The sequence below is a fragment of the Ostrinia nubilalis genome, chromosome 24 (assembly GCF_963855985.1).
Source record: "Ostrinia nubilalis chromosome 24, ilOstNubi1.1, whole genome shotgun sequence".
Classification (NCBI taxonomy): domain Eukaryota; kingdom Metazoa; phylum Arthropoda; class Insecta; order Lepidoptera; family Crambidae; genus Ostrinia; species Ostrinia nubilalis.
Window position 1 is genome coordinate 5,872,233 of NC_087111.1, and position 26,283 is coordinate 5,898,515.

At 39.0% G+C, this 26,283-nt stretch overlaps 1 protein-coding gene across 1 annotated transcript; it reads right to left on the bottom strand.

Annotated features, from left to right (window-relative positions):
• Positions 1 to 264: 264 nt before the first annotated feature.
• Positions 265 to 26,029, bottom strand: LOC135083615 (uncharacterized). The gene is made up of 19 exons (XM_063978314.1): positions 25,844 to 26,029; positions 19,935 to 20,157; positions 15,756 to 15,916; positions 14,823 to 14,909; positions 14,604 to 14,692; positions 13,616 to 13,690; positions 11,564 to 11,679; positions 9,915 to 10,032; positions 9,032 to 9,196; positions 8,672 to 8,767; positions 8,516 to 8,587; positions 8,150 to 8,274; positions 7,786 to 7,879; positions 7,638 to 7,739; positions 7,490 to 7,591; positions 3,776 to 3,865; positions 3,564 to 3,614; positions 2,709 to 2,897; positions 265 to 1,809 (listed from the first exon to the last, which is right to left on the bottom strand). The coding sequence occupies exons 1-19, from the start codon at positions 25,881 to 25,883 to the stop codon at positions 1,795 to 1,797; spliced, it is 2,010 nt and encodes a 669-aa protein (XP_063834384.1). The 5' UTR covers positions 25,884 to 26,029; the 3' UTR covers positions 265 to 1,794.
• Between the last annotated feature and the right edge of the window lie 254 nt (positions 26,030 to 26,283).

Genomic DNA, 26,283 nt, shown 5'->3' on the forward strand with positions numbered 1-26,283 from the left:
TGTAACTATTTCAAGAATTGAGTGTATTTGTACCGACTAAGTAGTAATTAGGGATGTTTTAACACAACAAATAATGCAGTACAATGAAACACTGATGCACTAAAAAAATAGAATTTAATTTGACCCTCTAGACGGCAAAATGTTAAAATTACAATCACAACATTTAATTTTCAGGTAGAACTAGAAATTTTAGATCATCTAAACGTTGTTAGTTTCAGACATACGCTACATTGAAAGTTGAAATGAAAATCAAAACAAATTAAATAAGTGTTCAATAAATTTATTAAAAAAAAATACAAAACAAAAAAACGCTCATCCATGCTTGCTATCCCAACGTTAAAGATTACAAAATAAACTAGCAAATATCAGTGTTAACAAGTTTATATACATAAATATATAATCTATAGTGCTTAAAATTGCATGTGAGGAATAACAATGTTATTGGGGCACAACGCTATTGTGCGAGATAGTACTCTATAGAAACTAACGTTAGAAAAATGCTTATTAAATGTATTACCAAGCAATATTATTATGCTGCCAAAATAAAACTAAAAATTTCGAAAAATACATCGATACAAATACCTTCTATATAAAATACATCTTCGTTTTAACGCTAAGAGACCAATAATAGTGAAGCATAGTTCACTTCATAATCTAAAATAGATAATTTAAATATTCCATTTTCAATAATATATTACTTTTCAAGTCTTAAATTACATAACCTAATACTGAAAAAGTAACTTTTGACTCCGCAAGTGCACTAAATATTTATACCAACTCACATACACACGATATGTTAAAAATAGTTAAGACCTTAATAATGTAATCTAAATATCCAAGAGAAATATTTATTGCATGTACTCAAAGTTGGCACAAATACACAACAGGACAAACTTAACAGGGCCCCAAACCCGAACGCTTCCAAATAAATACTCTTAACGCTAGTCAAATCCATCAACTAAGTTCTACCTAATTTGGGACTCTGTTATACAAGCACCTTAACAATATTAAAAATATATTAATCTTCTCAGAGTTCAATCTATTCTATACTAAAATATAGCATCTTTTATCGTAAATTATGGAAGAATGCTTAAAACGTATCTGCATTGAAAACAAGTATTTGTAAATAAATCTATTTGCGCTGTTACATACTAACGTTAGACTAGAGAAAACTAAAACATTCGTATAGATATATCTTTCGTAGGGGTTTCATAAATATAGCTCACTCTTAAACAACGCGCCGGCTCAAGGAGAAAACAACAAAAAACCTAAGTGCCACAGTAGACTGACTTGGCAAACCAGTAACTCATCTCTGCACAAGTGTACAGGTAAAAAATTCATTTGTGTAACAGCAACATCTAAAGCTATTCAAATCATCAACAGTCTAGAATAAATAAAATATAAAATATTACGTTTCAAATCCATAACAAAGTACATTAGCAGAATCAACAAATCATTTTTAATACAAGATAAGTTACTCTTACCTTTCCTACACTGTGGCCGAGCGAACAACCGTTCAAACAAAACCAAAATCGAACCATCGCTTCTTACCGGTTACATCTACGTCACACAAAAACATTAAAACCAAGTGACGTAGACAATTCGAGCCGATGAGCCGGCGCAAAGGAAAATCAACCTTAACACTAGACAATTAGTATCGGAATGCGACTGGCGCGTCTCCGTGTGCGAACTAAGCGAGCAACGTTTGTTTATATGCGTGTTTTAGAAATAATACAAGGTATTCGTTATCAAAACGTCGAAGAGGACGCGTCGATCGCTTCAGCATTCGGAAAATCAATGTACGGCCTCCTGAAAAGAAAAATGTCTGCTCAAAACACTTGCAACGAGTAAATATGCATCATCCGTGAAAGAGTAAGGCTGGGTTGCACCATCTTACTTTAACTTTGACAAACGGCAAAAAACTGACCGTAAATATAACGATAACCGGTGTTTTTGTATGGATTTTGACAAAGTTAGGTGGTGCAACTCAGCCTAAGCGTTTTTATGTAAATATCCGTCTGCTCGTTTGCCTCCTGTCACTCCTCAACCAGTCTGGCTGGCGTGGGAAGTACAGGCAAATTTTCCATAATGCCTCAGGTAAATTAGAGGTCCCACTTGATCCCACAGGTGCTGACATAACTCGAAAGATTAGCAAACTGAAGTGACAATGGTCAGGGCATATAGTACGCAGAACTGACGGCCGATAGGCCAGCAAGGTTCTAGAGTGGAGCCCGCGTACCGGAAAACGCAGCGTGGGACGTTCACCCACGAGGTGGACCGACGACATCGTAAAGGTAGCAGGAAGGCGCTGGACGCAGGCCGCTACCAACCGGGCAACATGGAAAGCATTGGGGGAGGCCTATGTTCAGCAGGACCAGTGGACGTCCTATGGCTGAGATGATGATGATAACTCGAGGGACCAACCATCTATTGAGGTATTTATGTATATAAGGTTGTGAGACTGAGAAGCACCTGGACACGGGCAGCACAGAAGATGTGGTCGATGTGGTAATCCTTGGGGACGCACAGCAGGCGCGGCTTGTCGTCGCGCGCCTCGTGCCGCGGGGCCGGGCGGGATTGGCCCGTGTGCCGCGCACACAGGGCGCCTACCTGCGTGGGCTCGACGCACAGCAGGCACGGCTTGTCGTCGCCTCGTGGCCGCGGGCCGGGCGGGACTGGCCCGTGTGCCGCGCACACAGGGCACCTACCTGCGTGGGCTCGGGCGAGGCGGGCGCGGGCGGGCGGCGCGGCGGCGCGGGCTCGACGCACAGCAGGCGCGGCTTGTCGTCGCGCGCCTCGTCGCCGGCGGCGCCGCTGCCGCCGACCGACATCTGAGCGAGCGCGGCTATCACGCTGTCCATGTTGATAGTGGTCGCTGGCGCGCTGTCGCCTTCGCCCTGATGACAAAAATACAGTAAAATAAAACTGACAGCCGATGGGGCAGCAAGGTTCTGGAGTGGAAGCCACGTGCCGGAAAGCGCAGCGTAGGACGTCCACTCACATGGTGGACCGACGACCTCATAAAGGTAGCAGGAAGGCGCTGGATGCAGGCCGCCGCCACCAACCGGCCTTTGTGAAAATCATTGGGGGAGGACTATGTTCAGCAATGGACGTCTTATGGCTGAAATGATGATGATGAAAGTAAGCCTAGACACATAGGTACCATCGATTTTTAATCGGCCGATAGTTGAACCCGATTTTAATTTGTATGAAATCAAATCGGTGAAATGTGCGCACTTCCATACATGCCCATACTGATTAACTGCCCGATTTAACTATCGAGCGACAAAAAAACTGTGGTCTGCGCCTAGGCTTAAACCATTTTTTTTGTATAGACGACAAACTATTTTTTTTTTTGCAGTCGCCCCGACTTTGCAAAAAAATTTCATCATCATTTCAGGACATCCACTGCTGAACATAGGCCTCCCCCAATACGAAGTTACACCTATTGCGACGAAATAATGTGCCACGGTGTTTACCTTGATGTACCGTCGTTCGTACAATAAACTAATTACCGTGGCATCTTATGGAGGTGTATTAGGTACTATAAGATATAAAATTACCTTTTGAGGTCCAGATTTGAAGAAGTGAAGATAGCAGAATCCACGGAATCCCTGTAATAAAAAAGCTCAAATTAGCGACAGAGAAACCTTGGTAAAATAAAAAAATCATTTTCTTTCCCCTACTATTTTGTACTCACGATCACAATACTATAATAAACTACATCTTATGCCACATTTGAGACAAAACTATAATAATAACAAATATCTTATACCTTCCAAACCATGATCTGTGGCTTGACACCGCGCTCTGACAGCGCTTGCTTCAGATCGCGCACTCGAGTGTTGGGACTGATGTTTGAAATCTGTAACAAAATAGATCAAACTTTAGGCTGAGTTGCACCACCTAACTTTAACCATAACTATCGTCATAGTTACCGTTGCTTTTTGTATGAAGTTTGACAGATTTTTGACGTTTGTCAAAGTTAAATAAAGATGGTGCAACCCAGCCTTAAACTTTTCTACATCAACAAGTATAGATGACGTCAATATTTTGCCACGCAATGAGGGTTACAGTATTTGAGCTTCAGTTGGCGCCGCCGACTGCCGAGTATACGTATTCAGAAACACTACAATGAGGTCTCACAGTGCGCGTAGACGCACAGGGTGACACACGAACCAATCACAGAGCTATATTCAACGCTGTGCGTCCGATTTGCTGCTTCACTTAAGCAAGCATCGTTTGTGAATACGGGCGACAGTCTTGTCACTCAATAGTGCCTAAGACAGTGACGCCAACTGGTGAGTGTACTAATATCGTAGGTTATTATACTTGTCCATCACTGAACCGTCCCAGCTATGACATTAACATGAGGGCGCTACTATCATACTGGGTTATTAGTTCCAATATTTGCCACTTGACGTCGAATCGTTTGATTCTAAGAACAGTTTCGAATTATTGCTAGATTTTCAAACCTAATTGCAAAGGTCAGTGAACCTATTGTTCGTGATTAAATAATGACATAGATAGCCATCCAGGTTAATGGATGTGTATTAAAAATTATAAAATTCATAAAATTCATTTATTTTTGCAAATAGGCTTTAAAAAAGCGCTTTTACACGTCCCAATATTAACCCTACCACTGCTTCGGGACAATAAATGGGCCAGTGCTGAGAAGAAGCAGCGCAAGAAACTCAGTCACTATTGTCAGCCTCCTTTTCAAGGTTTTACAGTCTTTAAAATATACAAATTATAGTCATAAGTATTAATGCGAGCTAGGTAGTTAAACATTCCAAACATTTTTATCCTTTATATAATCATCAACTTTATAGTAGCCCTTTTTCATTAAGGTGCTTTTGATATGTGCTTTAAATTTATGAATGGGCAATTCTACAACAGTTTGTGGTAATTTATTGAAAAGTTTAATACATTTCCCCATAAATGAATTACCAATCTTGTGCAGTCTGAAATTTGGAACGGCAAGTTTATCACTCTTTCTAGTAAATTGCTCTATATTTTTGCGAACATATAAAAGGTTTTCATAAATGAACTGTGAAGCTACTGTCAGTATATTAATCTCCTTAAAGAATTCTCTCAAGGAAAATCGGGGTCCAAGGTTATAAATGGCCCGCACTGCTCTCTTCTGCAGAACGAACACAGTTTCAATGTCCGCAGCTGAGCCCCACAACAATATGCCGTATGACATTATACTATGAAAATAGCTAAAATAAACTAGCCTTGCCGTTTCAATGTCAGTTAATTGCCTTATCTTTCTCACTGCAAAAGCAGCTGAACTGAGCCTTGCTGACAAGGTTTCAATATGAGGACCCCACTGAAGTTTAGAGTCTAAAGTGATTCCCAAGAATGTTGTGGAACTTATGCTATTTAATGGTTCATTCTTCACCATCAATTGTGTGGGAACCTGCCTCACATTAGGTAAGGTAAATTTAATGCACTTAGTTTTGTTTGCATTTAACAATAAGTTGTTAACAGTAAACCAATGCAAAACCTGTGAGAGTGTGTCATTTATATCATCAAGGTTTACTTTACCTCTATCAACTTTGAAAATGAGAGATGTGTCATCAGCAAATAACACAATATCACATAGATCTTTTACAAAGTAGGGAAGGTCATTAATATAAATAAGAAATAGCAAAGGTCCCAATATCGATCCCTGTGGCACACCCATGGTAAGAGGTGCTCCAGAAGACTCAGTTCCATTAATACAAACTTTTTGCTTTCTGCCTGTGAGATACGAGTTCAACAGATCAAGTGCCTCATCCGAAACACCATAATGTCGCAATTTTTTTAGTAAGGTTTGGTGGTCTACACAATCAAACGCTTTTGAAAGGTCACAAAAAATACCAACAGCGTCTTTTTTACTCTCCCAAGCATCAAAGACGTGTTTCAGTAGTGCTACTCCAGCGTCAGTAGTACTTCTACCTTTGGTAAAACCAAATTGTTTATTGTGAAGTAATTTGTTGAAAATAAAATGAGAAAGAAGTTGATGAAATATAATTTTCTCAAAAATTTTGCTAAGTACTGGTAAAATAGAAATCGGCCGAAAATTAGAGGGGTCACATTTATCACCAGCCTTAAACAATGGGATTATTTTACTTAATTTCATTAAACTAGGAAAGCAACCTTGATCAATGCATGTGTTAAAAATGAATGCAAGGTGAGGAGCTATGGTGTCAATAATTGTCCCAATAATACTGACAGAGATTCCCCAAAGGTCCTCGGTTTTTTTCATATTAACAGCTGGTTATTGCAAATAATACTAAATAGTTTTACGTCAAACGAATAGCTCGTAAATCGTGGGTATAAATTGCGGCTGTCAGCGTATGTGCCACAAGTTTTTACTGAACTAGAATTTCAATAATGACCGAGATGATAATATTATGTAGCGGCTATGTAGACGGTATTATATTGCACACGATGTCCGAACTAGTGTCTTGTAATTCGGCATATTTGTTAAAATATAATACAGACATCTCGCACGCGATCAGAAGTAGTTTTTTTCTGGGCAAAGCCAACTCGCATATGCTACATGGCAACTTCCAAGATTCCAGCAGAGAATAATAGGACCACTCCCACTCTTTCCGTGCTGTATAGTGAATAGTTTCTTGCGCTGCTTCTTCTCAGCACTGGCCCATTTGGTGTCCCGAAGCAGTGGTAAGGTTAAGTAATACTAGCCTGGCACGAGTAAATGAGCTTTTTGTAAGCTTATTTCCAAAATAAATGACTGAATTTATAGGCCTAGGATGTGCGCCACTATAAACTTTTATCGCCGCATTTTATCGATTATGTGTTCTAGTTCTTGCAACTCACGAAGGTGAGTGAGCTTTACTTGTGTGTGTACGTGTAGACTGTAGATGCACATAACGAAAACTTTTGAAAAACCAACAGTAGCGAGCCACCACACATGTAAAGCTTACTCGCCTTCGTTAATTTTAACAACTATACCTTGACGGAGAAGTCAATGACCGGGCGTTGCCGCTTGGTGCGGCGCGGGCACCCTCCTTGCTCTCTTTGCCGGAGGATTTGTTGTTGTTGCGGCGGCTCTATCGACACTATGGACACTGAGCATCGTTGTTGCTTCCTCTTACCATCGACAGTGAGCTATCGAGCGGCATCCTGATGGATGTACTCGCTATAGTCACAATACATTGAACTGTCCCACCCGTGACATTGACAGGGGGTGCCACCGTCAATACCGGATCGCTGGTTCCGATTTGTGCCATGTTGGAAACTATAGTCTGGTCTGTGAGCACGTAGAATTTTGTCCAATGACCCTAAGCTACCCATCCTTATCGCTCGCGCGTAATTATGTTGCTATCGCGCTCGCACACTCACTGCGGGTGCCGGTCGCACAGTCGCGCGGCGCGAGCGCGTCTCGGCGCCCTCCTTGCCGGAGGATTTGTTGCTGTTGAAGTCATCTTGCTATCGACACATCGACAGTGAGCTATCGAGCAACATCTCTAGTTACCTTGACGGAGAAGTCAATGACCGGGCGCTGCCGCTTGGTGCGGCGCGGGCGCGGCTCGGCGCCCTCCTTGCCGGAGGATTTGTTGCTGTTGAAGTCATCTTGCTATCGACACATCGACAGTGAGCTATCGAGCAACATCTCTAGTTACCTTGACGGAGAAGTCAATGACCGGGCGCTGCCGCTTGGTGCGGCGCGGGCGCGGCTCGGCGCCCTCCTTGCCGGAGGATTTGTTGCTGTTGAAGTCATCTTGCTATCGACACATCGACAGTGAGCTATCGAGCAACATCTCTAGTTACCTTGACGGAGAAGTCAATGACCGGGCGCTGCCGCTTGGTGCGGCGCGGGCGCGGCTCGGCGCCCTCCTTGCCCTCTTTGCCTGAGGATTTGTTGCTTTTGCCGACGTCATCTTACTATCGACGGTGAGCTATTGAGCAACATCTCTATAGTATGGTCTGTGAGCACGTAGAATTTTGTCCAATGACCCCAAGCTACCCATCCTTATCGCTCGCGCGTAATTATATTGCTGTCGCGACTGTGCGACGCGCGCCCGCAGTGAGTGTGCGAGCGCGACAGCAACATAATTACGCGCGAGCGATAAGGATGGGTAGCTTGGGGTCATTGGACAAAATTCTACGTGCTCGCAGACCGGGCTTTAGTTACCTTGACGGAGAAGTCAATGACCGGGCGCTGCCGCTTGGTGCGGCGCGGGCGCGGCTCGGCGCCTTCCTTGCCCTCTTTGCCGGAGGATTTGTTGCTGTTGACTTCATCTTACTATCGACGGTGAGCTATTGAGCAAAATCTCTATAGTATGGTCTGTGAGCACGTAGAATTTTGTCCAATGACCCCAAGCAAGGAACCCATCCTTATCGCTCGCGCGTAATTATTATATTGCTGTCGCGACTGTGCGACGGGCGCCCGCAGAGTGTGCGAGCGCGACAGCAACATAATTACGCGCGAGCGATAAGGATGGGTAGCTTGGGGTCATTGGACAAAATTCTACGTGCTCGCAGACCGGGCTTTAGTTACCTTGACGGAGAAGTCAATGACCGGGCGCTGCCGCTTGGTGCGGCGCGGGCGCGGCTCGGCGCCCTCCTTGCCCTCTTTGCCGGAGGATTTGTTGCTGTTGACATCATCTTACTATCCACAGTGATCAATCGACAAACTTCCCTCTCTATGTGTTACCTTGACGGAGAAGTCAATGACCGGGCGTTGCCGCTTGGTGCGGCGCGGGCGCGGCTCGGCGCCCTCCTTGCCCTCTTTGCCGGAGCTGGACCCGGTCTGCGAGCACGTAGAATTTTGTCCAATGACCCTAAGCTACCCATCCTTATCGCTCGCGCGGAATTATGTTGCTATCGCGCTCGCACACCCACTGCCGGTGCCAGTCGCACAGTCGCGACAGCAATATAATTAAGGATGGGTAGCTAGGGGTCATTGGACAAAATTCTACATGCTCACAGACCGGGCTTTATAAAGTTGAACGATGGTGGCGCCCCCTGCCAATGAGTTTGGTGGGAAAGTTAGGTGTAGGTAATCTCTAGTTACCTTGACGGAGAAGTCAATGACCGGGCGTTGCCGCTTGGTGCGGCGCGGGCGCGGCTCGGCGCCCTCCTTGCCCTCTTTGCCGGAGGATTTGTTGCTGTTGCGACGACGCGTCGATCGCCGCGGCTTGCCACCGGATTTGCCGTCCTCGCCTTCCGTTGTGTTACCCTGTAGGAGAAATCATAATTTTTACTTGCTCTTCTAACTAAATTAAAAATAATTAATTTAGTTAGAAGAGCAAGTCATTCAAGTTTAATCTGGAATTAACAACGTGAAAAAATTTGCTTTGATAAGTGTAAACAACACCACTGTGAAAAGAGTAGAAACAGCTGTCCTAGTGAAGTGAAGGAAATGCGACGATTTCTCTGGTCCCTAGATCTTCAGCACAACTCAAATCATTGATGCGAATGCTTAGAAAAGGCCATATCCAATGGCTCATTCTAGCGGACCCGATCTGGAATAGGTTTGATCAAGGAACCTCCAACTGATTTCATGTTACAAGGCTGAGCCGCACTTTAGAAGGTTATTGTTACTGCGCGGCGCGGCACATAACCGTCAAAATATTTCTTATACATTTTGTACTGTACGTTGCAAAGGTCACGCTGCAGCGTGTGTCACATTGCATAATAAATCACGTTATCAAATACGGCCCGACTTTACAATAGTCATCAACATCATCATCATTTCAGCCATATGACGTCCACTGCTGAACATAGGCCTCCCCCAAGGATCGGTTGGTGGCAGCCTGTATCCAGCGCCTTTATGAGGTCGTCGGTCCAGCTTGTGGGTGGACATCCTACGTTGCGCTTTCCAGTACGTGGCCTCTACTCAAGAACCTTGCTGCCCTATCTTTCTTTTACAATAGTAAACCTAACAAACATCTCACCTCTCCCTCGCTCTGGCTCTTGTGCGAGCGAGTGCGGCGACGCAGCCGGCGCGGGCGCTGCGCGGTGCGCTCCTCTACATCCGTGTCCACTTCTTTCAGCACGCACGGCCTGCCTGCACTGTTGGCAAATATATTCATTAAGTAACAAATAAATGATGAGGGCTAAACGCTAAAAGATGGACAGATGACATCCGGCAACAAGCTGGAATAAATGTAAAAGTGCTTTTTTTAAGCATATTTACAGAAATAAATGAGTTTTTATGAGTTTTTTTTAAACTGGATGCAAGTGGCCAGGGTCAGAAGTCGGTGGAAGATTGAAGAGGAGGCCTATGTTCGAAGACGAACCCGAAAGCACAGAATAAGTAATAGTACAGGTACAGAAGGATTACTCCGCAAGACGATTTAAATAAATGCGAGTCTTGCTACGACGCGATACAGTGGAATTCAGCTCGCACAGCACTACGTACCTACAATTTTATTCACCTACAAGTTTTGTCTCTTTCTATCGCGTGCCTCTGAACTCTTCTTACGCTGCTAGGGTTGCTATGCTGTCTAGTGAAAAAATAGAATTAATCTACATACTTAGGTATTTGTAATGAGGTACGTATGTAGGTAAGTATTAGTGTTATTTTACCTTTGTAAAAATAACATTTTAAATACCTACTTAGGATAAAAAAGTACTTATTTTAATACAATGTCTTCATTCATACCTATTTTAACATAAGACAAATAAATTAAACATACCTACTATCACAGAAGAAAGAATGACATCATACCTACCTACTTACTACGCAAACACGAAACGGCTACATCCTAGAACGAGAGCGAGGCATCACCCGAAAATCATATTTGTATTTGGCTTTGCACAAACTTAATCTAATGTTACTCGCTGTACTTTGGCAACAATTTATTTTTACTGAATATTGTTGGGGTACCTATGCATTATGGTAAAAGAACTAGCTTGTCGTAATTTGGTGTATCGATGTTACTCTTCCGTTTCATTTACCTACACGGAAAGGTAATAGTTAATATTTTAACGATAAAATTCTTAAAACATCATAAATTGTATTCAAAAGAAATTATTTATTAAAGGCAAAACATCAAGTCCCGACGGGCGCGCGCGTGACACTCGACTGATATAATACCCGCCGGCGGGGCGCTTCGCTGTAGGTAATTATCGGATGTACCGCGCGGAGTGAGCCAGGCCTGCCGAAAGGCTGTTATAGGTACATAGAAATGAGAGCTAGTATTTATTTGCTACATTTTTTTTCTATCTAGAAGAATAGAATAGAATAGTGGAGGGGGAAATGTTAATTTCATGCAAAATCAATCATGTTATGACAGTAGGAGTTAATAACGATTTAAATCGATTGTTTGTCTTTCCTCTTTAATTGCTTGTTCAATTGAATTTCCTATCAACAACCACATCGATATAGTTTAATTATGTTACGTAATATTATTATTTCTATTAAGTACATTTCTGTTTCTGTTATACTAAGGAAGTTCCATTTGCCTCTGATAAATTAGAGAGTTTTACTCCTATCGTGGAGCCTAATTGCCCTGACGATGTGATCATTCATTGGTTTTCTTGAACCTAATGACAGCTGAATAAGGTTCAAATTACATTGGCAATATAAACAACTACTCACAGCATTTCGATCTCCCTCAGCTGTCCCAGTATCGGCATGAGCGTCACGCGGCGGTTTGACAGCAGATGCCATAGAATTCCCGCCGGACGCTGGCTCATACGCTGGGTCTCTATCACCTGTGGAATAAGGATCAAATTAGCGTTATTTTTTACTATCCTTACGGTATGTTATTGTATGGACTGTAGTACATAAAGGCAGAGTAAATACAAATGAGTAAGTCATCTTCATAGAAACGCACGAGCGCCGTTTGTATGTGAGCGCGCCAATACGTATGCGGCGCGCACGCATACACTGATAAAGGTGAACACTGTGAAGCTGACAGTCAGCATCAAATAGTTCGTGACAACCAAAAAAGCCAATAAGTTCGCAGTTAACAACACGTCTTTATTATCATTGGAATAAGGTCGTTTTATAAACTTTTTGGCCACTTTTCGTGTCATACGCTGTCATGTCACAGTCACAGTCAATACTCAATATTTTATAATCAGATAGCACATTGAGGGGAGAAAAAGAGAAATTTATAAAAACCGGTGGCTCTCATTTACGAACAAAAACACTAACGATATCGAAATGGGGACAATGATCTTAATTACAAACTTGTTTTAAGTTTTTGCCTGTTTTAACACATTTTTTTACTATTTTTAATAATAAGTAAGTTTTTAAAAGTAAATATTTATTTTTGGATATTATTTTATACACCGGTATTTCAAACTAGGTAAAGTTGGTCATGTCTTTCAAATAATTTTCTTTACATAGGTTCGATTTTGCAAAAAAAAAAAAAAGATTTATGTGTTGTCGGCTATACCAGGCCTGTTCATCTCCGCGAGTTTACATCGAAAACAAAACACGCACGATGGCCCACCTACAGGATACTATTCGCTAAGGCCTCACATACGAGCGAACATTGACTCACGCACGCGTATTCTTCTGTATGATGGAAGAAAATAAAGAAAATGGTGTAATAAATACTGTGCAGTATTTAACTGCCTAAATAATAGTAAAAACACAGAATAGTTGCCTCAAGACACTGAGAGTTAAATAAGTAGTTAATATTATTCATGATAATTCATGCTAAATCATGTATTTCCTCCGCCATTTTCCGCAGTTTGGCACCTCACGTCACATCATTTTACCGAAGTCAGCCCTATAGCTTCGGTGCAGTGCCGAACACTGACGTTTGTCAACAAAATGGTGCTTGACTCTTGAGACAGGCTAAATTACACCATATTGTTAATGACAATGAGCATACATTTTTTTAAATACCTTCGCGAAGTAAAACTTCTGTACGTAGTACTTATTATTATTATGTGGCTATACTAAATAAACCAAGCAACGCTATAAACATAATTATTTAGACAAGTGTTTATGCACAAAATGTACGGGCTATGAACCCGTGACCTCTGGCATAGTAGTTGCCATCAGCAACAAATGACCGTTAAAGTTACACAGAGACATATTTCAATACTAGCTTTTGCCCGCGACTTCGTCCGTGTGTATTACGGTCTTTCATCCCGCTTAAAAAAACCGGGATAAGAATTCTATATTTTATGTTGGGTCTCAAACTATCTCTAATCTAAATCAGTTCAGTTACGAACTATCACAAATTCACAATCATAATAATTTCAGCCAAATGACGTCTTCGACTTTTGAACATAGGCCTCCCCCAATTATTTCCAGATTGGCCGGTTGGAAGCGGCCTGCATCCAGCGCCTTCCTGCAACCTTTATAAGGTCATCTGTCCATCTTTCATCCCACTCAGAAACTACAAGTGCTAGGAGTCTCAAATTTTGCATTTTTTTATTTTTTATTTTATTTTATTTATTATTCATTATTGAGCAATTACATATTTGATCCAAATAGCGTCCTAAATCCTTTTTAGGTTTGTCTAGACACTATTGTTCTCTATACAAATAAAAACAAACGTTCCTTTTAGAATGTAGGTGCTCACTAAGACGGGATTTTGCAAAATTCAACACCTAAGGGGGTAAAACGGGGTCCAAGCATACGAAGTCGCGGGCGGACGCTAGTTTATAATATTAGTAGGATATTCACCTGTGTTGGCGTGACAATGATGTCAATGGGGACATCGTGAGGGCCGAACAACTCGGCGGGCAGTGTGTCGAACACCTAAAATGATAGTAAAAACATTAACAAACGGCAACGGACTGATATTTCGTAACGTTCAGTCACGATATGTGGAGGTACAGTTATCAAGGTAAATAGTGGCCGTAAATTTCAAATAGTTCTGTCCAATCTAACATTATGATGATGCTTTGTAACAAAAATACCAAATCTCCTCCAAAAAGGGTGCTGGTTACCAGTGGTTTTAATAGTCAGATATCTGTTTGAAACCAAAAAGTATAGTTTATCTGACAGAAAAGTTCCTTATAGGCTATCAGATACTATGTCAACAAGTGGTGAAACCAGTCATAAATCTAAGATAATTATTTAGATAATTACACACTCCTTATTTCTATGAATTTTATAACGTGAAATAAGATTCAAAACAAAATAATATTTCTCTCTATACTAGTAAAAGTTAGAGGCTATAGGTACAGATTTTTGTTAGCCATACATTTAGCTAATCAATCAATAGGTCATTTAATAATGCAGCTGAATGTACCAGTTGATTGGATGAGTTATAGAGGATGTTCTTCAAATACCACGTATCGCTGTGCATCGACCTTCAGTACTGTTTTAATTATTGGTTACTACTAGCAGTTTCGTTGCGATCCTTGCTAGATTTTTGCCTATAATGATTTCGTAAGAATTTTCAGAAGTGTGTGTAATTTATACTTTGATTAACACCGCATTTAACTTTGATACTACAGTAGTATTTTTAGGGTGGATTCGACCAAACAAAAGTAAATATTAATCTTAGAATAAATCCCGTTTTGACGTATTTCCCATACTGAAACTGTCAATGTGCCAGTTATATCAGGATTTATTCACGGATAAAAGTTTGGTCGAATCTGACCTTACTAATGTATTTTGTATTCGGAATTTCAATGTTATAAATATTAAAATAATGATTTATTACCTGACAATCATGAACGGTGGTGGCAACCAGTGTGTTCGGCTTGATAGCTTTCATGTGCATCATCAGGCCAAACTCCAAATCTCCATAGCCTAAAAATTAAAAAGTATATTGCATGATTCTCTAAAAAAAATACAATTAACTTTCTGAATTCTTCAAATGTGACCTCTATGTACAGAACGTTAAGGTAATTTCTTGAGGTAGAGGATTTAGATTACGAACCTCGTCCTTTCCCAATGCGGTAGCCTTCCTTAGAAACAGCCACCGATCCCATCACCACAAGATCCAAGGAAACTGAATCTTCAATACCTGCAACATGAAGAATAATTGAATCGGTTATTAGTGTTATTACTTGATATCACAGAATAATAATGTTGATTATGTGCTTTCAGGTACTCGTTATGTTGACTAAGTAACTACGAACTGAAAATCAAAATACTGCCAGTTATACTACAGGAAAGAACTGAAATACTGTGATTTTCCAGGTCCCAAAGCGCGTGGTGAAATAAAAAAAAACTGCAACTTAACGCACATAAAAAAAAATCAAAACGTGTTTCAAACAGGTTTCGTTTCACCGAATATGATTTCCTTTTAAAAACTCAAATGAAACAAAAGTGGACTATACTTGAAATTCTATCATAGTATTTGTCTTTCACCTTATTTCGGGCATTCATGACCATCATAAAGTCGCCCCACTGCGCACGACCGCCTCGAAAGTTACCAGATTTACGTAAATGGGGAATTTGGCCTTCTTTCTTTACGCTAGCCAGAGTAAACTTGGGACTTTATCCGAATATCATGAGAGTTGATTTTGGACTTTAATACAATATCATAAAGCAGTGGAGTTCTGGAGTGGAGACCACGTACCGAAAAGCGCAGCGTAGGACGTCCACCCACGAGGTGGACCGACGACCTCATAAAGGTACGCAAGCAGAAAGGCGCTGGATGCAGGCTGCCACCAACCGGTCATTATGGAAATCATTCTATGACTACTATGTGGACGTTCTATGACTGAAATGATGATAATGAGAATGCCTTTTCAAGGCAAGAGCACTTACAGGGCAGATATGTACCATCCTAGACTGCATCTCACTTAACACCAGGTGCGATTGCGGTCAAATACCTGCCTTGTCATGCATAAAAAAATAGATTTACCAATGGGTTTTCCATTAGTCTCCATTCCGTTGCGGGAGACAGCCTTCCTGATGGCAGCTGGTCCGGTCTCACCATCAGGCAACTCCAGGCGGTTCAGGAATCCGGTCTGCAGACGCGGCACTGGAACGTAGAGCGTCTTCTGTTGCTCTAGGCATATCACTCTGGAAGGGAGAGTCGGCTGTTAGATGAGGGGATAAAGTTCAAAATGCAGTGGCAACTATAGTACTATTTTAGCAGACGGGATACAGGGACATAGAGCGTCTTCTGTTACTCCAGGCATATCACTCTGGAAGGGAGATTCAGCTGTTAGATAAGGAAATAAAGTTCAAAATACAGTGGCAAATATAATACTATTTAAGCAGACGGGACACAAGGACATGTTGGATGTTGTTGTCACTTGGATGGAAGGGAGAATCAGTTGTTAGATGAGGGAATAAAGTTCAAAATGCGGCAGCGAATATAAGTGCCACTGCCAGCTGTTAGACCAGAGAACAAAGTTCAAAATGCAGTGGCAACTATAGTACTATTAAAGCAGACGGGACACAGGGACATAGAGCTTCTTCTGTTGCTCAAGGCATATCACTCTGGAAGGGAAAGTCGGCTGTTAGATGAGGGTTAAAGTTCAAAATACGGTGGCAAATATAGTGCAGAGTCTTGTTGTTCTAGGCATATTACTCTGGAAGGGAATCAGCTGTAAGACAAGAAAATAAAAGTTCAAAATGCGATGGCAAATACATATAGTGCAGAGCGTTTTTTGTTGCTCCAGGCATAATGAGAGAATAAAGATAAAAATACTGTGGCAACTATATTGATTTTTTATAAATGAGAGGCTCGCTGAGACGCACTAAATAAGACGGTCAACGCCTGGGTGCCCACTGAAAACAGGCCACCGTTATTCTTCTTACTTTTGAAGGGCGATATGGCTTATATTGCAGCTGTATATGGCTTATATTGCAGCATTATAGGTAACTGGGCGCGACTATTTGAAGGTATTCTTCAAATGGGTACTAAGATACAAAATGTTATATTGAAAACCAATGAAGACCTTCAAGTATCTACTATGAAAAAAATGTAGCACCGATTCTGCTTTTTGAATGCAACATAGTAAGTTGACTGATTCTAAATTAATTCGAGCACTGAGATAAATAAATCATTCATAAGGAGTCCATTAGAATTTAAAAAAAAAATCTTTAAAAAATCCCTTTTACATACTGAATGTATATGAAATTCTAAAACAGACTCGCAAGGTGAGATAAAGGATAAAATAATCGATGTATGTACCCAAGTAGTTGTGATTTATTCGCAATATTCGTTGTTTCTCTTTATTTCAGACTAGCTTTCCGCCCGCGGCTTCGCCCGCGTGAAATTTTTCGGTTTTTTATATAACCTATGACACTCAGCAATAATGTGGCTTACTATTGGTGAAAGAATTTTTAAAATCGGTTCAGTAGATCCCGAGATTATCCCTTACAATTTAACAAATATACAAACACGCAAACTTTACCTCTTTATAATATTAGTATAGAAAACTTAGCACCCATATTGCCACTGAATAGTTTTGGTTAATTCTATTAGAAATTGCTCAGATTTGTTTAATATTCTGTAAACAACGTTGAAGGAACCCCGATAGTGATTTAAGTAAGATAGAAAGATAACATTTTTATTTGTTAATGATAGCGAGTACAGTTGAGTCATACAACAAGTTCGTAGGTATTTGCCTGACATTATTTTTAATGAGTGCATCAATTAATATTAATTAGAACCTAGTGCAAACAGACGCTTATACATAAATGTAGTGCCCAACAGAAACAATGTTAATTTCAATAATTCTGTGTCATTATCTCATGCATTATGTATTTTTCTCGGTGGGTTAAACGTGATAAGATTTATTTAAAGTATTAGGTACATACCACTGTCATTATATTTGCATAATACAGGTCGTTTCAGTAGACCTTAGTTATAGCCAGCGTCAAATAGTGACAACCAAGGTGGCCAAGAAGTTGACAACTCAACCATATCCCAATTGTAACAAAGACGTGTTGCGAACTTTTTGGCTAAGGGTGGGTGCCACGAACTATTCGACGCTGACTGTACAAAAACATTTCTGAGAAAGTTGCGATAATGATGAAAAACTTTTGTACCGGTTTTTTGAAAGGGACAGACCGAAATTCACGCGGGAGAAGACGGTAAAAAGCTAGTTACTAAAAAATAAATCTTCAAATAGATACTTGTCTCATAACTCGCAAAAGGCAACTACTTGTGCAATAGTTCGGCGCACCTACTAGCGTAATTTGTGTGCGTCATTCAACTGTAACACCTACTGTATATTGTCTCTATTATGTCTAAATATAAATAACTATGAACTAGCCGTAACTATAGTAGGTATACGAAAATAGACGAGAAAATGGTGTAGGAAAATTGAAGAACGTGCGAAGACCTGCGGACCTAAATAGCTGATGATTAAAGGGTCAATCAACTTTGCAGAGGAAAATGTACAGGCCGCTACGCGCAGCCTCGATCATGCGAATTTGTGTTTACTCGTAGAAACAATAGAAGCGATATTTTTATGACAGCTAAATGATTCTGACTCCGCCCATCAATAACCGGGCAAGGAGCGCGCCGTGGTAAAACTTATCGATTATTTTAGACGATAAACGTATGGGCTTATCGCGTAAAATCGATAAAATCGTATCGCGACGCGCATCCTTATTCCTTAGCCTACAGGCCATAAGAATCTCCTAACCTTTATTATATCAAGATCTACATTTCTATTTAGTCCCTTTTTAGCATAGCAACAAAAATCGAAGAGTAACCGTAAATTACATTTTCGTATACCAAAGTCAAAGTTACTGATTGTGTCACAAATTGAGAATTAATAGATATGTTTATTATTTACTTTATGCGCTTGGGGTTATCAAAGTTACTTTGAGGTCAAACAATGCATTAATTAACAAGCGACACACCAGGATCTCTTAACAAAAGTATAGGAACTAGAATGTCCATATAATTAACCCTTAAAAGGGTTTGACGCAGACCGTCACATTCGCATTTCGTCGCGAATGCAAAAATGGTCATTCTATATTGTTCCATTCGCAAAATGGTTACACTCAGATAAAAGTTGTTTAACATTGTCAACCTGAACTAACAATTTGAACTATTGTTTCAAAACTAGGTAGACTTTAACTTTTATCTGAGTGTGACCATTTTGCGAATGGAACAAAATGAATGACCATTTTAAAATAACCCTATTTCAAACTTAAATAGCTATTGCTTCGTTTCTATAAATTGCTGTTCATTAACTCAATTATTACAGTACATTCAACTATAAAAATAAATATTTGTTGAAACGAGCCTAATATGAATGAATTATATCAAGAGAAAATAGCACAAATAAATTATAATGCAGCTATAAGCATTTTTCAAATAAGTTTTATGTAACCAGAAGAAAGTTACAACGTTCAACGCGGAATGCATTACCCAAGATATCGGTCATGGCTTGCATAACACAGTCATTGTAGCATGATACACTGAATTCAACTGTACGTTATAATATTTCAGTTAACGCTTACTTCGTGGTTTTAAAAATCCGTTTTCCAAAGGGGAGAAGTGATTGGAAGTCAATAAAAGCCAGTTAGTTGTTTGTCAAGTTCTGTACGTTTCCCCAAAGCTAGGGGCAGTAAAAGACTACGTTTACTCCATCTTGCGTTGGATGGAAAAACATTTCTAGGTAAAAGCACATGCAAAATTTCTCTGCTCTTTTTGCACAGGAAACACACTTACTTTTTCTCCCACTTTCCTCTGAAGCAGTAGATCAACTTGCGTGCTAACTTCAGCCCACGAAGGGCTAAAAAATTTTCCCACCCTTGCCCCAGAGAAAATACTCTTTTTACACGCATCATAGTTTTACGACTAATCCTGCCTTTTGAATTACAAAGTAGGAGATAAACATCTGCCGGACGACTCATCTTTTAATGGCCTAACCATGGAAATTAGCAGACAAGCTGAAGTTCCTCGTAATACAAGAGTTCCAGTGGTAGGAACGAAAAGTGGGGGAAATTGTCCTGCACCCCTTTTCCAGGAGTTACCTTTTTCGCCACACTCTATGCTGCTTCACCAAACGGCATATCATTTCTATACAAAGTTGCTCATGTAATAACAGAGACAATTTCCATCACTGACCTCACAGGTTCCTGAGGCTTATCCGGGTTGACCTTCACCGTGACGGCATTCTTGAACACATCCAGCTCTGCCAGCTTAGCGGCCGCCTCCGGAGCACCCTTGAAGTTCGGGATGCGATTGTACACCGGCCGCGGGAACATAGCCAGCCCGTTTGACTCCAGGTGACGCCATACTTTCAGACGGAACGACTGTTTCGTCACTTCCTCAGGCACTGGTTTCTTGGCTGGAAAAAAGGTTGGAATGTAGAAAACTTCATGCTTCGTTCATGTATTACTTATTAATTGGCGATACAGACAGTGGAAGAGAAAATCGTTAAAAGAAATTATTGTGGTAGCCTATAGAATATACGATTGACCCAAAAATGGATTAGTTTATTTTAAACTGCGTCCAGATTAGGATAGTGGTTGAAACCACCTGAATTGGTGTGCTATCAGCTCTAAAAGTAGACCGAATTAAGTGCGATCGATGGGACATTATTAATAGTAACAACTAGCTGGTAGGTCCGCCACAACTTCGTAAAGGCTTTTCATTCATTTTAATCTATGTGACTTTTGTCTGTGCATCATCAATCAAGTAAGTATATTGCTTCCGAGTTCCTTATTTTTGTTTGACACAAATTAAGCTTTTTCGTCGTAGCGCCGTTTTTTTAACAGTAAATTGGCGATAGCAAAATGACAAAAATACTGACACAATTTGACAAATTGCGGGGGCACGAAACGATAATTGATTGTGTGCAAACACGAATGCATTTATCGTAAAGAAATAATTCAAAAATAAAACTCTTGAGTGTGTTTATTGTTTACATTCCAAGCTGGATGTCACGGACATTGTGATAATCTTATCAGAAATGCAACGGTTCGTTACCACGGCTGCTGCATAAGATGTGATAACCACTACGCGACTTCGCGATTGGCCTCTTTGTAAAGTTGCGTGTTCTGAGAATCACGCCCGTATTCACAAACATTACTATGAGGTCTCACAGGGCGCGTGGTCGCACAGGGTCACACACGAACCAATCACAGAGCTCTACTCAACGCTGTGCGTTCCATTTGCTGCATCACTTAAGCAAGCATCGTTTGTGAATATGGGCATCAGTCATGGGGCACAATCCTATTCCTACCTCATATTGAAAACCGAAAATCACACCTATTGGCCCTATTGCTACCATGTAAGGTGCTAAGGTTTACTTTGATTTTCCGCACCTTCTGGAATTTGGACAAAGTATTTACCAGTGTCAATGGGATATGCATATTTCCGCTCAATAGATGTCGCTTTATGATGATTAGTATCTTTATTAGGATCTTTATTTAGCACGCGGTCGTGCAGGTTAAACCATTGTAACTAGATATTTGTGCAAATCTCTAGGAAATGTTTTTGAATTGAAAATGAATTTATAATTTTGAGAGTAAAAAATGAAGTTTGCATTGCACATTACACCAAAATTTTTCAGTGAATGACCTTTAGCTGCCAGATAACATAACTTTTAAAAATAAAACTTGCCACAATGGCGCTACCAATGTTGTTAATAAATTATGCTTATCATGATTTTTTTTATTTTGATAAAATAATTTTTGAGGTCAGTGGAACTTCTGATCAAGGGTAAAATTGAGACCATGCGAAAGGTAGTAAGCAGTCTAGTCATCTGATTAGCATCACAGTAGAACAAAAGTAAGGAAAAGTTATTGGCAAAGGGACAGCTAAGTAGCAAAGTACTGATCATCTATATGAGGAAGGAAAACTTGCATCCAAGGTCTTTTGGGATAAATATAGAAACGTTTTGAAAATTCTTAATTGAATTATTCAGTCAATTGGCTTTCTTTTCATTTCTTTTCCATATTCATTTTTGAAACATTAATTTAAGATAGAATTTTATGCTTGCCAACTAAATTATCTCCCTGATCAAGTTATATTTTTTGTGTACATACTATTTACTCAGTATAAACATAAATTCGAAACCGATTGCAGATAATTTATCCGCTAATATGAAATTTAGTTGCACAACATGTGTTGCGTCCGTTTTTTATTTTCTGCCGACAAAAACATTGCCAGTACATTATTAATATTACAAATCATTTAATTACATGTAATATTTTAAGTTTTTAACGTGCTAATGCTCTTAAATCCAAAAGTAATAACACAATCCGTACCGACTTGCCACTATTTAATAATTATGTCAAGAAAAAGAAATCGCGCATTCTCAAAGCTATGTGCATGGAGATTGATGCCAATTTACAGAATATAATTTAGAGATATCAGTAGCCTCAGATATATTATGAGATTTAATTAAAATTAATCGATTAGTCGATTAGCTAAATCGCAAATGGAGCGTTAAATCGCAGCAATAGGAAACATCGCTCCAGTTCGTTATATTTTATTTATAGTAGCTTTCCGCCCGCGGCTTCGCCCGCGTGGAATTTTGTCTTTCACAGAAAAACTTTATCACGCGCGTTCCTGTTTCAAAAACCGGGATAAAAACTATTCTATGTCCTTTCCCGGGACTTAAACTATCTCTATGACAAATTTCATCAAAATCGGTGCAGTGGTTTTGGCGTGAAAGAGAGACAGACAAACAGAGTTACTTTCGCATTTATAATATTAGTATAGATTAAAGTACAGCTTACTTGACCGAGAAATTAAGCAATTGATGAGATTAAATGTCGAACACCCTTATTACTTATTCATTAGGGTTTAAATATAGCTTTATCGCCCGTTTTCCCTAATGACTATTCTTGTCACTTTCTAGCAAATGACTATTTCTCTTTGATGAAAAGAGGCGACTGTTTTTCTCGGAATCCTGTTAATGACCAGTAATTCTCATAATGATGTATAATGTCTTAATTCATCAATAAGTAAGATAAGAATACCGAAACTTTACATCATAATCAAGATCAAGTCTTGCGAATGCATGGATAATATTCACTCACACCTCACTGTCTGTGACCTCTTTTAGGCAATTGGGTACTTGGTTATCCAGATTGTACCCGAAATGGTTGCAATCTTTTCCTTAGTGGTCCCTTTTAAATCCCAAGTTCTGTAACTTCTAGGTATAGCTTCTTTTCAGGTGCTTTGTAACAAGTAAGATCAAAATCCTGGTGTTTATCTTCAAAATCTTCATGAGCCAAGAGCCCAAATCGTAGGAATATTGGATAAAACTAAAGCTAAACTAAATAATATAGCCTCTAAGGTGTTTCAGGAATGTCCCAAGCCCAAGAAAACCTTCCTGAGGAAGGTTACAACACTTGTTCCCGGTTTTCTTCAGACACTTTCTTTTTGTGGGTTCATTTGTTTCTACATTTGGGGGTACAGGTATTCTTGCAAAATGTAGAGAAATAATTTTTTATTTAAAGCCACACCAAATATCTATTACAAAGGTCTATTAGATACCCGTGTCGCTTTCAAAAAAGAAGTGCATCCATTACAAGATTAATTAGGCGTTTGATGCACTGTTCAGCGTCAGTAATGTTTGCCAACTGACTTTCGATTTGGCGGGAAACGTCGGTAATTTAAAGAATAGCCGATTACGTGAATTCGGTTTACCAATAACACTAAACTTGGTATTTGTATTGATATACAACCACGTTCAATAGCTTTTAGTGCCGTTAATTAGGTAAATTGGCAACACGTTTTCCTGGAAGACGGTATTGCATTGCTAGAAATTAGTGGTTAAAAAAAATTTACCACTCTCCGTAACATCTAAGTAAAATAAAAATATTTAGACGTGTCTAGACCAAGAAAAAATGTTTATAAAGAAGCAATTAGTGAGACAAAGAAATGACGGCAAAATTAGACTAGAAAAAGTGAAGTCCTCCGATAAAATGGTGTCATAGTGTCAAAATATCCATCCAAGGTGCACTCCGTCGGTGGGTCACGTGAAAATACAATAATATAAACCAATTTATTTATGTTAAAATAAGTTTTAATGAACGATTCGGTAGTTACGATGACACCAGACGGCTGGCACGCAACGTAGCATGTCATTGCTTCAGAAATGTGCAGAGAAATAGCGCGAAAAGAAGTGAAAATATAGAATTTATTAATTGATATTATTAACGTGTAAACCAATATAGTAAGTTTTGCCAAGTTAGCACTTGGATGTGTAATGAAAGATAGATGCTAGGGTGTATTTTGGTTGAAAGAGAATGAGACATTACATTTTTCATCTAACTTTAACAATAACATGAAATTACTCAAACTGTATACTTAATCACATTAATTGACATACATGTATCACAATTTATGAAATGGCAACAACCCATCATAATATGTTTAGAGTTAAAAAAAATTAATTAAAAGGGCCAGTCTTTAAAACAATTTATAAAACGGTACAAATTAACTTTCATTTATTTTAATTAAAAAATAAAACAATAAAATTGGGACATCACATTGCTGAGCCAAAATAATTGAGTGGAAGAGTCACTGGAAAAATATTTGGTTGTTAATCATCATCAATTACCATAATGTACCAATGGCTGATATGGCTCTACATATTTCAAACTCAATATTTTAATTTTTCAACAGTCTATTATATTTTGAGGCCAGTTATTATACACCATTATTGTATATTGATATGAGCAAATTCGCTCCCAGCGATCTCAAGGTGATACCACATTACAAATGTAACCGTACACCTGTGCACATATGTAACCGATAACTACATAATAATTTTATGTAGCCATATTTTAAGTATCTGTAAACAATAAACCACCACACATAGTTTCTATGCTGAAAAATACTAGAAATCATATTGAATTTTCCATTTCTAATTGAAAATAAATATGTATTTATTCAATCGTAAATTATTTTTAGTTTCTATCTAGTAAATAAGGAACAAAAATTTTAAGAAGATATTAATTCAATATAAATAATCAATCTACAGGCTTAAATTGATGATCATTTGATCGAATGCTGGTGAAAAAAGGTGTACTTATGTAAACGGATATACTGTAGCGAGGCTAATGGCTTCCAGCTAATGCATCAATATGGCCTATAGACATATTTAAAATACTATAGATAGAGTAGATTTTGCTACCAGAAAATGGTAATGTTTTAGTTTTAATCTAATACAAAATGATAAAAGAATAACGTAAATATTTTAAACTTTATTGCTAGTATGATCCAGAAAATATGTTTTAAAAGTATTAATATATAAAACTGAACTATACCAGAGATGGTAAAAAAAATATCTGTCTACCTTCCAAAGAAATAATGAAAAAAAAAAATTATGCATAGCCACAAAGTCAAATTAACTTCTAAATAAAAGTAAATATCAAGATGATGAGGTAACATTTATTTTGCACTAAAGTTGTAGACCTTCATATTGATGATTCAGAGCAAATAGAAGTATTGAATAAGTGACCTATGAAACCATTTGCATATTGAAGGTAGGTGTAAATAATTTGAAAGTATAGTAGGTGGCCAAATGCATTGATTGCGCAAGAACTAAGCGAAAATATATTATTTTTGCCGCTAAAAGGCAAACGCGCACTACGCTGGAAACTCCGCACAAGCCAATTGCTTAATAAATCAACAACATTTTTACCAAAGAGGTGGGCAGAACATAAGAATCTGACTCATGTTTCACACTCCAATTAAGCTACCCACAGTATCAATAATTACAAGCCGAGGAAGCAACCCAAATGGTTGTAATCAATGCACGAAACTTAAATGCAAGTGAAATTTATCGAACGCAACACAATCTAATATAATTCCAATAAGACTGCAATGGTCAGAACGATATTTTTCGACGCGACATTATGTGGGTACTCAAAAATATACGCTATAATACAATTAAAAGAGATTAATTCACATATTTACACATCGTCGGAACGGCATTTTCGCTAAATTGTGAAGAAAACAGAGGAACAATGATTGTTATTCCATTTAATTTGACAACAAAACTTTGTACTCACTAGTTTCTGCGCTCGGTGCCGTATCGTCTCCGTTCTGCATCTTGGTGTTTTTTAGCAATCGGAAGGTATCTTGCAAATATTTAGATGGTCTTTACGAAAATCATCAAAATTATTTGGAAAATATAAACCTTCGCCGGACGGAACCGTCACACACAAAAATAGAACGCGAATAAAAAACAAATGCATCCAACTTTACGGCGCGAAAATGCAAGTGCTAACAACATAAGAATAATAAAATCAGCCTGTTTTGGTTTACAACATTTTGTAGACGATTTAATAAAATTAATTCTAACTCAATAATTTTGAATTTATTTCAACTAAAATTACTTTTGTTACAAATTTATATCAGTCTATAATTCGAAAATATTTTTTTACTGAGCAATAACAGAAATAACAGTTCAAAATCAGTTGTCCAATGTATAAAACCAATGTGTATCCGA